The 13858-nt window shown below is 47.6% G+C and overlaps 1 protein-coding gene across 2 annotated transcripts; it reads left to right on the plus strand.

Annotated features, from left to right (window-relative positions):
* The first annotated feature begins 1571 nt into the window (after window positions 1-1571).
* DENR (density regulated re-initiation and release factor) lies at window positions 1572-12671 on the plus strand. 2 transcript variants are annotated; one of them, XM_075568280.1, is made up of 8 exons: window positions 1572-1721; window positions 3664-3784; window positions 6729-6748; window positions 7741-7825; window positions 8131-8214; window positions 10222-10338; window positions 10899-11038; window positions 12393-12671. In XM_075568280.1, the coding sequence occupies exons 2-8, from the start codon at window positions 3673-3675 to the stop codon at window positions 12435-12437; spliced, it is 603 nt and encodes a 200-aa protein (XP_075424395.1). In that variant the 5' UTR covers window positions 1572-1721; window positions 3664-3672; the 3' UTR covers window positions 12438-12671. The 2 variants fall into 2 exon arrangements, with proteins under 2 accessions (XP_075424395.1, XP_075424396.1); XM_075568281.1 differs by having other exon boundaries at window positions 1585-1661.
* Window positions 12672-13858: the final 1187 nt, after the last annotated feature.

Below are 13858 nucleotides of genomic sequence, written 5' to 3' on the forward strand. Positions count from 1 at the left end.
ATTATGTTCCTTAAATTAGTAATTTCACCTTCTTGGGGGGAGGGGGGGGGAAGCCCCTTCTTGGGGGGAGGGGGGGGGAAGCCCCACTATTTTCAGCTGCGGGGACCTCCCGGGATACCCGTGAAGTTACCAGGTTTAAATCTCCCTCACGGGGACACAAAATTGCTGGAGCCAAATCTCGAGTCGATACAAAGCTGCAACGTCATTGGATGTGGCTTCCTTTTGGACGGCCATTTAAAAATCCCCTTTTAAAACCAGAACGTAATAACTGTAACTTCACCACCAAGTATCTCGGGAACCAGGTGTGTCCCGGATGCTGAAAACAGTGCGGCCCTGCTCTGGAGGGACCCCTGGATCCAATCCGGTAAAAACAAAATGGAGGTTAGTTAGGATGGATTGCTCCTTTATACACGTAATCATACTTAAAGCTGCAGTCCAAGCTGTTATTTTTTTATTTATTTATTTCACTTTAATATGTGCCTTAATACAATCCACACAATGATAAGTAATTAGCTAAGTTGCCGATCGATCCGTTCTCCTGTGATCGATCAGTGAAGATTCGGCTCGGGGGTTCACTAAATGGCTGTCAGTGCAGCAGAAGAGGACCAAAGATGCAAAGTTCTGTGGGGAAGATCATGTGACCGGGCAGTCACTAGATACAATTGGTGCGCTGCTATAGAGAGGGCAGGGCTCAAAGAGGGGTGTGCCAGAGCCTGTTTCAGAAGAGGTAGGGGATGTGACTTTGTAAATTGTTGCTATAGAAAAAAAAGGCTTGTTACATTATAATACATTAAAAATTACATTCAGAATTGTTTTAAAAAAAATGCTACAAGTATTTTCTCATAGTACAGAACTGATAAAAAAAAAACAAAAAAAACCACATAAGATTTTGCTTGGTCTAACACCTCATAAATAGATTCCATCTCTCTCGGCCAATCAGAATGTTTGATTTTATCAACCAGAATGCCGTGTCATCAGCCAGTCAGAATGCCCAGTGCCATCAGCCAATCAGAATGCCCAGTATCATCAGCCAATCAGAATATCCATTGCCATCAGCCAATCGGAATATCCATTGCCATCAGCCAATCAAAATGCCCAGTATCATCAGCCAATCAGAATATCCAGTGTCATCTATCACTCAGAATGTCCAGTGTCCTCAGCCAATCAGAATGTCCAGTGTCATTGGCCAATCAGAATGCTCAGTGTCATCAGCCAATCAGAATGCCTAGTATCATCAGCCAATAAGAATGCCCAGTGCCATCAGCAAATCAGAATGCTCAGTGTCATCAACCAATCAGAATGCTTGATTTTATCAGCCAATCAGAATGCCCAGTGTCATCAGCTAATCAGAATGCTTGATTTTATCAGCCAATCAGAATACCCAGTGTCATCAGCCAATCAGAATGCTTGATTTTATCAGACAATTAGAATGCATCATTGCATTAGCCACAGAGAAATCTCAATTTTCTGCGCTGCTGGGGCCCTATGGAGAAAGGAGGATGGTCCCTCTTTCCAGTTTGGGTGTACCAATATGGCGGTCACAGCAAACCGGATACCAGCGCAGAGCCCGGCGGCGGAAGTAGTGTCATCTCGCGAGAATACAGGGAGGAAGCGGTACTTGACGGCTGCCCCGGCGTGGGGAAGGGGCTGAACTGCTGCATGTGAGAGGAATCCCGGATCATTGTTTCACCCGGGGAGCACAGGGGCGTTACGCAGCCCGGGTAATTCCGGGGCCCGGGGGAGGGGAGGAGAGGAGACTCCCAGGGTGGTGTCAGGATCATCCTAACCCAGGCCTGACAGGACCCACTCATTGACAGGCAGCCATACTCATACCCAGGCCTGACATGACCCACTCACTGCCAGCCATACTCAGGCCTGACAGGACCCACTCACTGCCAGCCATACTCATACCCAGGCCTGACAGGACCCACTCACTGCCAGGCATACTCATATCCAGGCCTGACAGGACCCACTCACTGATAGGCAGCCATACTCACTCAGGCCTGACAAGACCCAATCACTGCCAGCCATACTCATACCCAGGCCTGACAGGACCCACTCATTGACAGGCAGCCATACTCATACCCAGGCCTGACATGACCCACTCACTGCCAGCCATACTCATACCCAGGCCTGACAGGACCCACTCACTGCCAGCCATACTCATACCCAGGCCTGACAGGACCCACTCACTGCCAGGCATACTCATATCCAGGCCTGACAGGACCCACTCACTGCTAGGCAGCCATACTCACTCAGGCCTGACAAGACCCAATCACTGCCAGCCATACTCATACCCAGGCCTGACAGGACCCACTCACTGCCAGCCATACTCATACCCAGGCCTGACAGGACCCACTCACTGCTAGGCAACCATACTCATACCCAGGCCAGACAGGACCCACTCACTGCTAGGCAACCATACTCATACCCAGGCCAGACAGGACCCACTAACTGCTAGGCAACCATACTCATACCCAGGCCAGACAGGACCCACTCACATCCAGGCAGCCATACAGGGACCTGCTCATACCCAGGCCTGACATGAACCCACTCACAGCCAGCCATACTCATACCCAGGCCAGACAGAACCCACTCCCTTCCAGGCAGCCATACTCATACCCAGGCCTGACAAGAACCCACTCACAGCCAGCCATACTCATACCCAGGCCAGACAGGACCCACTCACTTCCAAGCAACCATACTCATACCCAGGCCTGACAAGAACCCACTCACAGCCAGCCATACTCATACCCAATACAGACAGGGCCCACTCACTGCAGGCATTGGAAGGCAGACTCCCTCTTTTGTCACGTATACTCACTTATGAGTGCACTTCCCAGGCCTATCCTGTCTCGCTCACTGGGAATGCAGCCTCGCTGTTTCTCCGACCTCACTGATCTCACTAATACCCATCAGAGTCCCTTCTCGTAGAACTTTTCTAGCTGTCATTTTTCTGGCCCCAATATCTCACACATTTTAGATTGACAGATACTTATTCCCAGTGTAAAAACGTAAGATCCCGAACTTGCCTTTTGGCTAATTCATGTGTTAGACAGTTTGATCCTCACTTTAAGGTGGGAGATAATATTGGAGTTTGGGGATACTTATGTGTAAGAGTGTATCGCTGTCATGTTCTCATACAGCAATAAGGCCATGTGCATCTTTAGACCTTCCCGCTTTCCAATCTGGTAGCATTTAGCTGCTTATCACAGTGACTTGGAGTGCAATGCTATATATCGCTCCGTGCAAATATTAATATTATGCTACGCCATAGCTGTAAATCCCAACTTCACATTCGTGGGGCACGGAAATATTGCAGCTTGCTTAGGGTCACGCACACTGGGCTCTGGATTTCAGACTAGTGTATCATGCTGGAGCTAGTGGGCTTGCCAAATGACTGCTCTTTCTCCAGTCTATGGAAGGCTGTGTTTAAAATGTTGAGTCGTCTTGTCCATAATAATAATATTTTGTGATATAGCGCTCATCGTGTGCAATGAGTCCCTCACCTGTACAGGGCGATAGTGACAAGGTGCTTCAGTCAGTGTTATTGTTTGGCGTTGGGGCCTTTCTGAGCCACCCTGTGCTCCTGCTCTCATTTAATGAACTTGCTGGCGACATTTTCACTCGGGTCAGTCTCTGATCTTCCTCTGCTCTCCTCAGATCTCTAAGATGGCGGCTACAGCTGCTGAGAACGCCGTGCCCATAATCCCAGAGTGCAAAGGAGACTTGAAAATCCCCAGGGCGGATGGTGATTACCCGCTGAAAGTGCTTTACTGTGGAGGCAAGTACATAAACGCAGCTCACGCCTCGAGATGTGGGGAACTGGCGGCATTTTAGTAAGCACATTTTGACGCCGAGTGTAGTTTGGTGAAAAATTTTGCTGAACGTTTTTATGAAAAAGGAGCGTTCATTCGCAATCTTTTCAAACAGTTTTGCGAAAACTGAAATTTCACGTCTGTGTGTGCATGTGTGTCACGTGACTAATGTGATTTGCACTTTGGTCATGTGACCTTGCACATCAGGGTCACCACCCCCATTTTTTTGGGGGTGGTAGTGGGGGTCATAAAAACGTCAGTGTTCGCTAACTTTTCTGTAACCTTTCCGCACATCTGTAGACGACGTTGCTGCGTACGTTCTGAACATCTGCAGGGGTTGTAGTCAGTTTGCCGCTATGAGGACTGCTTGTCCTGACAGCAGAGAGATTGGAGCACATGTTCTTGTTGGCAGCGTTGGTTGACGTGAGGTTGCTTGTGTTAATCTTTACAACGCCGGATGTCTGGCGGCAGCAGATTGCCACCAAACGTCCGGCACTTCTGTGTCGTGACCCCTGACCTTACACCTGCTGTACAGGCTAAAGTTTCTGAATGTCTCTCTGCTACATCATCCTGGGTGGCCCTCCGCCGACTGAAACTTAACATGGCAAAAACAGAGCTCCTTATACTTCCTCCCAAACCTGGCCCTACTACCGCCTTCCACATTACTGTTGGAAGTACCATCATTCACCCAGTTGCCCAAGCACGCTGCCTAGGGGTCACACTTGACTCCTCTCTCACATTCTCTTCTCACATTCAAAAGGTAGCAAAAACTGTAATTTTTTCCTCTACAATATTACAAAGATACGCCCTTTCCTCTGTTGCTCGACTGCAAAAACTGATTCAGGCCCCCATTCTCTCCCGTGTTGATTACTGTAACCTCCTGCTGTCCGGCCTTCCTGCCTCTCACCTGTCTCCCCTACAATCTATCCTAAACGCTGCTGCCAGAATCACTCTACTCTTTCCTAAATCTGTCTCCGCGTCTCCCCTGCTGAAATCCCTCTCCTGGCTTCCTATCAAATCCCGCATCTCTCACTCAATTCTCCTCCTCACTTTTAAAGCTTTACACTCCTCTGCCCCTCCTAATATATCTCAGCCCTAATTTCTCGCTATGCACCATCCCGACTCTTGCATTCCGCTCAAGGATGTCTTCTCTCTACCCCCTTTGAATCTAAAGCCCTCTCCCGCCTTAAACCCTTCTCACTGACTGCCCCACACCTCTGGAATGCCCTTCCCCTCAATACCAGACTAGCACCCTCTCTTTCAACCTTTAAAACCCACCTTAAAACAAACCTGCGTAAGGAAGCATATGAGTAGCACCATGGCTGATAATTAACACCTCATACATTAACCATGGCCCCCTGCAGACACACTTACAAGAACACCCTCCTACTGTCTCTGTACGTCCTTCCTACCAATTAGATTGTAAGCTCTTCGGGCAGGGACCCCTTTTCCTAAATGTTTTATGTCCGAAGCACTTCTCCCCTTTGTGTTATTTATATCTTATTATTTATATGATTGTCACGTGTATTACTGCTGTGAAGCGCTATGTACATTAATGGCGCTATATACATACATACATACATACATACATGTGATTTTGCTCCAGGAGCAATCGCGTGATGTGACCAGACCCCCAGAGTCCAGAAATAGAAGGGGCTCCAATAATATTCGATCATACTGGCCTCTGTGACAGGGAGAGCACCCCTAATCCTAATAAGGGTCTGACCTGCCCGGCACGGTACAGGTTAGATAAGCCAGGGGGGGCTCAACTCCAGTCCTCAAGCCCACCCCTCCCCCCAACAGGTCAGGTTTTCAGGCTACCCCTGCTTCAGCACAGGTGGCTCAATCAGCCTCTGGTTGAGCCACCAGTACTGAAGCAGGGGTAGCCTGAAAACCTGACCTGTTGGGGGGAGGGGTGGGCTTGAGGACTGGAGTTGAGCCCCCCCTGAGAGAAGCAGCTCCAGACATTTAGGATGAACCTGGGACGTTGGGAAATGTCATCTGATTGTTTCCTTTCACTGTTTGTTATTAAACTCAACTAATAAAATAGCGGCTCTGATTCACACGGAGCCCTGGGCGGGGGGCAGGGGCGGGGGGTCCTGTGACAGCTTTGCTATAACCCGAGCTGCGGGTCACAGTGTGGCTTAGAAGTGTACTGGGACAGATTTTGTATTTTTTTAACAATTTTATTAATACCAAATAAAAACAAGGATAATTAACAGAGAACAATGTTTTAAAACAAGTGATAACCTTTAGTGCCTTTATTATTCTTGCTATTTATAATATTTTTTAAAGTAAATACCTTGCCAGACAAAGCTTCCCGCCACGGCTTTGAAATGGCCCTTTTCCACTTATCAATATGATATTGGCCGAACTGAATTAGAAAGTTAACCCAGTAACTAAATGTTACATCTAAAGCGATACATTCAAAATAACAATGTCTTTTAAAGTAAAATGTGGGGGGAGGGGGGTGGGTTGGGGAGGGGGGAGGGAGGGGGGAGGGAGGGGGGGGGAGGGAGGGAGGGGGGTGGGGGGTGGGTGGTGTGACAAGAATTTCTATATAAATTGGGTGACATCCTTCCAAAATGTTAGTGGCTGATCGCAACAGGAGTGGCCAACTCCAGTCCTCAAGAGCTACGAACAGGTTAGGTATTCAGGATATCCCTGCTTCAGCACAGGTGGCTCAGTTGAAGATTGCAACAACTGTGCTGAAGCAGGGATATCCTGAAAACCTGACCTGTTGTTGGCCCTTGAGCACTGGAGTTGCTTATCTGTTATACCCCTGCGGTTACGTTTTCTGCAGACTACGCATACCCGGCCAGTTTGGAAGTGCTGACTTGAGTGAATAAAACGATAACGCCGCGTCTCTTTCTCTAGTGGCTCACCTGTCACTTCTGTTTTTCTTTACAGTGTGTTCATTGCCAACAGAGGTAAGGACCCTCGGGGGTCGTTTATTCATTTATTTATTTGTTCTAGACGAGTTCTTTACAAGTTTTGTCTATTGGTATTTCTTAACTTTCTCCTCCACAACCAGATCAGAGATTCTGCCAACATAACATACGTGATAACCCAACCCCCTTTGTGCCTGATCACTTAAACCTTCCTAAATGTGTCTAAGGTATTTTTGATGCAGTAAGCCAGGGCGGCCAACTCCAGTCCTCACGGGCCACCAACAGGTCAGGTTTTCAGGATATCTCTACTTCAGCACAGTGGCTCAGTCGTTGACTGCACCACCTGTGCTGAAGCAGGGATATCCTGAAACCTTGACCTGTTGGCGGCTCTGGAGGAGTGGAGTTGGCCGCTCCAGCAGTGAGGCACACCTGGTGGCAGATACACTCCGCAGGCCTAGTCTGCTGGGAAAGCGCAATGAGATGCTTTAGTTTCTTTCATATTTAGAATAACCTTATACTATCCCAAGCATGTTTACATTCCCTTACTGCAGCGGTGCGCAAACTGGGGGGCGCGAGACTTTTGGGGGGGGCGCGGCTCACTTACCTGGATTCCGTGACACCTGTTGCCATGGAGAAGCGGTGTCAAATGACGCTGTGGGTCATGTCACGTGCCTTAACATGACCCCCTAGGCGTCATTTGATGCCGCAGGAGAGGTGCGACACGGGGAGAGCAGGCGGGGGTGGGGGAAAACGCAGGAAGTTTGCACACCCCTGCCTTACTGTATAAAATGTCCCCCCCTCTGGAGGTTATTCCATGAATTCATCTTTATAATCTACATAGATTAGCACCCCCTCCCCACCTCCCATTATACTCTTCGGGGCACACGGGTTCTCCCCATTGCTTTAGCCAGATCTGATTAGAATATACTACTTAGCACGAGTCTGTATGCCCCGTATCGTTCTTTTCATGACCTGGTGATTGTTGTCTTTTCTCCCCGCTGATTATTAATCTGTGGCCTTGTTTCCCTCAGTACTGCGAGTACATGCCCGATGTCGGCAAGTGCAGACAATGGCTAGAAAAGAATTTCCCCAGCGAGTTTTCCAAGCTTACTTTGGGTACGTCTCTCGCCTCGATTTCCGTCTAGGAATATTGCAATTCGTTTTTAGTGACGTAAATCTCGCGTTCAATTCGAAAGCGTCCTCAATGTTGGGAGAACCTGTTACGTGGCTGAGTGCTTTCATGGAGTCGCGACGCCCCTATCGGTTGATAAATGGGAAGACGTCTGCAATTTAAGAAAGATTTAGCAAGAGATGACCCAGATCATCAAACCGGTCATCTGTACAACGGCGTTGTGAGGTTAAGGATCCAGCCGGTTTCCGTACCGTGTCAAGACTAATGTAGTCTGTTTTTGCGTTTTAAGGCAGTTTTCCTAAACAAGAGGCTGGGTTTGGTGAAGGACAATCGGCCGCGGGCGATGAAGAGGAGAAGAAGAAGCAAAAAAGAGGTATGGGGCGGGGATGTCCCTGAGCGGCTGGAATGTTGTGCTAATTTCCTGTCCATTTTTCGGATACTGGAAGGTTCTTTCCCGCATGATATTTTCGCTGTGCATGGTAATCAAACACAAGGCGTTACGTCTGTTTCTTATTCCTTGGGGGACCAGGCCCCCCTTTTTGTAAATTGGTGAGAAATCGGTAACACATGTTTAACAACGTGCTGACTTATTCATTGGTGACCTGTTTGTCAACCGCGCCGTATAAAATAGGACGCAGAGAGAGAAAGTGATCTGCCCGGACTGATTTGGGACCATGTAGTTCCTCTTCACCTCCTGGCGGCCAGACCTACCTGCAGTGCACGGGTAAAAGGACGCGGTGACCACCGGAAGGTTTAGTTGTGTGCAAGGAATCCAAGATGTAAATACAGGTTTACTTGTTGGTGCAAAACAAGGGGATGTGAAGGAAAGGTGAAGGGGTGAGGTGGGGAAGTGGATTGGGCGCTCCCTGGTGAACCAATATTGTTGTTGGGAATACAACTAATAACACACAATATAACACCAATAGTGAAATAGTGAAAAAATAAATGTGTGTAAAAGCAGCTCAACTTCCTCTGATGGGACAGTTCCAGGTCCCAGAAGGGTAGATTGTTTCTTGGAGATGAGGAGGAGCGCAGGTAGGTGTAGCAAAATATGCAAAAAAGAATAACAAATATATAGTGCAGATGGTAAACACTGTGCAGATAGATGTAATCTATAGAATAGAACTCACATAGATCGCAGAAAATATCACGTGTCAGAGATCCTTCTCTCTCTGACTGGAGCCCTTTAAATGGTAGCAGGGAAATCCCTCAAGGCACGGATATGTATGGCTAAGAAGAAAAGCCACAATAGTGCATACTATTCCAATAATGTATTATGCATACAAATAACACGAGTATATCACACTCACATTCGCCATGTATAAATCGGGTGGGGGAGAGAACCGCAGCTCGTTGTATAATGGTGTAGGTGTAGGCAGCTCCACAGCATTCAGGATTCTCTTCCGCGTGTGTCACAGCCGTCGCGTCACTTCCGCTATCTTTTAAAACTCCTGACGAAGCATCTGGCGAAACGCGTAGAGTTTGAAGAGAGAGAACAAGCTCTGAAGGACTGGCAGAACTCGGTCTTAGATCTCTTCCATTGGGAACTTCCGCCCTCAGCCGTGACGCGATAGCGGAAGTGACGCGACGGCTGTGACACACGCGGAAGAGAATCCTGTATGCTGTGAAGCTGCCTACACCTACACCAATATACAACGAGCTGCGGTTCTCTCCCCCACCCGATTTATACATGGCGAATGTGAGTGTGATATACTCGTGTTATTTGTATGCATAATACATTATTGGAATAGTATGCACTATTGTGGCTTTTCTTCTTATCCATACATATCCGTGCCTTGAGGGATTTCCCTGCTACCATTTAAAGGGCTCCAGTCAGAGAGAGAAGGATCTCTGACACGTGATATTTTCTGCGATCTATGTGAGTTCTATTCTATAGATTACATCTACTTACACAGTGTTTACCATCTGCACTATATATTTGTTATTCTTTTTTACTTGTTGGTGGTTGCAGATTTGGAGGTTGTTGTGCGCTGTCCTCGCTGTACAAATCCTTAGGAACAATATTCGCTGGGTGTTTTTTGTTGTTGGCTGTTGTAGATTCAGGTGTTCTCAACTCTAGTCCTCAAGAACTCCCCCCCACCCCCCCAAACATGACAGGTTTTCAGGATATCCCTGCTTCAGCACAGGTGGCTCAGTCAAAGACTGAGCCATCTGTGCTGAAGCATTGACTTATTGAACCACCAGTGCTGAAGCAGGGATATCCTTAAAACGTGACCTGTTGGGGGTTCTCCAGGCCCGGTGTTAGCACCCCTGGGTTAATTGTATTTTGATAAAAGCAGAAAAACAATCCGTGGATGTGCCATGTTTCCTTCTTTCTATCCCGTCTTCCCACCTGACCATGTGCTATGTGGATCCGCAGGTGGTCGAGGTCAGATAAAACAGAAGAAGAAAACTGTACCGCAAAAGATAACAATAGCCAAAATTCCCAGAGCCAAGAAGAAATATGTTACAAGAGTATGCGGCCTAGCAACATTTGGTAAGTCTGGCGCGGCTCTGGTCTTATTTATTGCATTGAATGTTTACATTTCATTACACGGTAATGTAAGGCGGAGGTACGGTGTATTATAGACCATGTCTGCTAAACTGTGCTATTCCATAAGATGCCTTCCTGTCAATTCAACTGCATGGGCCCTGCGTGAGTCTCTCAACGCTTGTCCCGTGGAATAAATATAAATAAAGTAAATATAAGCCTGTATGGAGAAGGAGCGGCTCAGTGAGTAAAGACACCGACTCTGAAAACAATGACACTGAGTGTGAAGCAGGGGAACCTCGTTCAATTCCCGGCGTCGGCTCCTTGTGACCTTGGGCAAGTCACTTTATCTCCCTGTGCCTCAGGCACCAAACACATAGATTGTTAGTGCATCTGGGCAGGGCCTGTGTCACGTGCTGCGTTACCGCGCACTGTACTGTATTTGTGACGCACTTTGAGTCCCATTGGGAGAAAAGCGCTATATGAGATGTATTATGGGTTATGAGCCTGCCTGGCGTTGTGCTGATGCAGATCTGATGGTTGTGTTTCTTGTTTGTGTTTTGCAGAAATTGAACTCAAGGAAGCACAAAGATTCTTTGCTCAGAAATTCTCCTGTGGTGCGTCCGTTACAGCGGAGGATGAAATCATCATTCAGGGAGACTTTACAGATGATATTATTGATGTAATACAGGAGAAGTGGCCGGAGGTATATATTCAGCGATCGCTTGCGACGCGTCTGCGTGATTGGTTATGTCATTTGTTTTGTGTTCTTTCTTTCGTAGCGGCATTTCATTCTGATCACCGTTGTTTTTACTTCAGCTCTCGCCCTTTCCAAAGCAGTTCTCCATTTTACAATCTGGTGCTTTGTTCAGGAGATACAGTATACGCGTTTAAAATATTACGTGTCCGGGAGTTTAAAACTGGGAGGCGGAGCTTTACTCCACGGCCTTGCTCTGCGCATTAGAGATAGGGCACCATTCTCCAGATTTCATTTTAGCCTCCTTTAATTACAAAAGAGGTTTGGCAGCCAGTCCTGGCACTGCAGGAGTTGGGATATGCGTTATATCGTCCGTTACAATGAACTGCCAGACTCATTAGAGTAGATAATGAATTTAACACACAAGTGCGTTTTATTTATCAGACGTGTTTAGCTAGAAGCTGTGTGCACATAATTAACCCTTGGAGTCACTATATCATGGTGACCCGGTACTCTGGGGTCCCCTGTGACGTGGTGAATACGTCATCCCTTCGTCCTGCGTTCAAAAGGAGAGCAGAACGCAGGAGAACAGAACGCGTTCCGACCCAGCGAGGAAACGGGAGGACGGCTCTTCCGTTTCCATGACGGCGGTTGCCTTGGGCACGGGAGGGCTATTGAAAAGGAGGGGGCCATAGCACTTGGGTACCACGACCCCTCTGGCACTCAAGGGGTTAAACCGCGATGGAACGATGTACAGTTGAGAGGCGCTGTATTTCTGGGAACAGACAATACGGAAACGTATAGAAATAATAGAATCGTGTTGCCCGCATTCCTGCCCTGTGCTGGCTGCATGAGAGAAGGGCAGGATCCATGTACTACAAAGCCGCTGTTTTCGTCTTAAATTCCCCGTTAAAGTCTATGGGGATTCTCGGCCGAAAACTGCCTGAACTTCAGCAGGTTCAGCATGACGATATTGAAGATTGCTGTGTAACCGCAAGATAGAATTGTTAAACAGATAAAGAGCCGAGTATGAGCTGCAGGAAGAGCCCTAAAAAGAGTCTCCAGTATATCTGTATGTAACGGGGTGTCATTTGAAAGAAATACAGTATAATTGCCTTTTTAGAGGGAAAGAGTCATTGAGAAAAGGTGCCTGTTTGGTGTGAAACGCGTGGGAGATTTTGTCTTTGTGTCTTTTTAGCATGCAATAAACAATTTTTCTATTTTTTTCCCAATACCTGGTGAGTTTCTTTCCCTTGGGGTTTGCGTCCGCCACCGATCCCCCTTTTTTTCCTTTTTTTTTTTCCCCCTTCTATTTTCATAGAAATGTTGTTAAACCAGCGTTCTTTTTTTTTTTTTTTGGCAGGTCGATGATGAAAGCATCGAGGACCTAGGGGAAGTGAAGAAGTGATCCGCCATCGTGCCTATATTTAAGACCTAATGTTATCGTCGAAGGCATATGAGCGCAATGTTTGCCCCACCCAGTGAAACTGTACATCTTTCTCCATCGCGTCTGCAACACTCTGTAGAAAGCTACTTGTTTTTGTTTTAATTTTTAACTGCTGAAGTTAAAGTAGCCAAGTTTCCTCATGCGATTGCATGATACGTGTCTAGTTTAATTAAACTGATTTTGGTCATTATGCGATTCACGATTTCAGAGTTATTCATTGTGTGTGTGTGTGTGTGTGTGTACACACAATACAGGCAATTAAAATACAGTACGTGCTACAAACCGTCAAACAGGAAAGGAAACTCCTGCCCCGGAGAGCTTACAATCTAAGTGGTATGATGGGAGACTTAGAGACAGCAGGTGAGGGAATAAGTGCAATCGTTGATCAGAGTGGGTGTGGGACAGTAGACACGAGTCTAAATTATTAAAACGCTTCATTTAAAGGGTTTGTCTTGGGCCGTGATTCGCCGAGCACCTATAAAATAAAAAAAAACAATAGCAGCGCACATACCTGTTGTGGGACGCACGCCGCTGCATGACGGCTGTCTCCTGGAGCAATTTGAGAATTTTTGTGGTGGCGACGGCTGCGTCACGTGAGCGGTTCCAGCCAATGAGGGCGAACTGCTCACAGCCACGCCTCTGCCATGTCTCCTTACACACCACCTGTCTTCTCTCCTGACGCCATGGTATAATCAAGATGCTGCTGGGCGGCAGCGTGAGGGTGACGTCACCGGATCGCGCTGCCGCTAAGCCGCATCTGGTATAATTATGGCCTTAAGGTGGAGAGAGAAGGTGCTTGGTGTGAGCTAGTTCCACAGGTACGCTGCAGTGAAGGGAACAGGTTTAAGGAGGGAGAGGGGGACGGGTTTAAGGAGGGAGAGGGGATGCTTGGTGTATATGGAGTGTGAGTGAGTTCCACAGGTAAGCAGCAGCGAGGGGAAAGATTTTGAGGAATGCAAAGGTGAAAGGGGCAGAGAGGAGAGACAGCATGGGCAAGAGATTAAGGCTGGTATGGAGGTGCAGATGAGTGGAAGGTAGGGTTGCCAGGTGTCCAGTATTGAACTGGACTATCCTGTATTTGGACACTGTCCAGTAAACAATTAGAGGTAATACTGGACATGTATGTGTCTCGAATTGGCTCTCTAGACATAGTAACCTGACTGGCTTGGGGCTGATGGGTTCCAAGCAGGGAGAGAGCAGGGCTTTTGCAAGGGGGCTGGGCAGCTCCCTCCATCCTGATTGGCTGCATTACCCACCAGCAATCAATCAGCAGGAGCCTGGGGCCAAGGAGAGGAGGAGATAGCATGGAGCAGGGACAGAAGTGTCCCCAATATTTTTGGAGAAGCGACCTGGCAACCCTATATGTAAAGTATGGTACGGTA

Source organism: Ascaphus truei, chromosome 13 (assembly GCF_040206685.1).
Source record: "Ascaphus truei isolate aAscTru1 chromosome 13, aAscTru1.hap1, whole genome shotgun sequence".
In the NCBI taxonomy this organism is placed as follows: domain Eukaryota; kingdom Metazoa; phylum Chordata; class Amphibia; order Anura; family Ascaphidae; genus Ascaphus; species Ascaphus truei.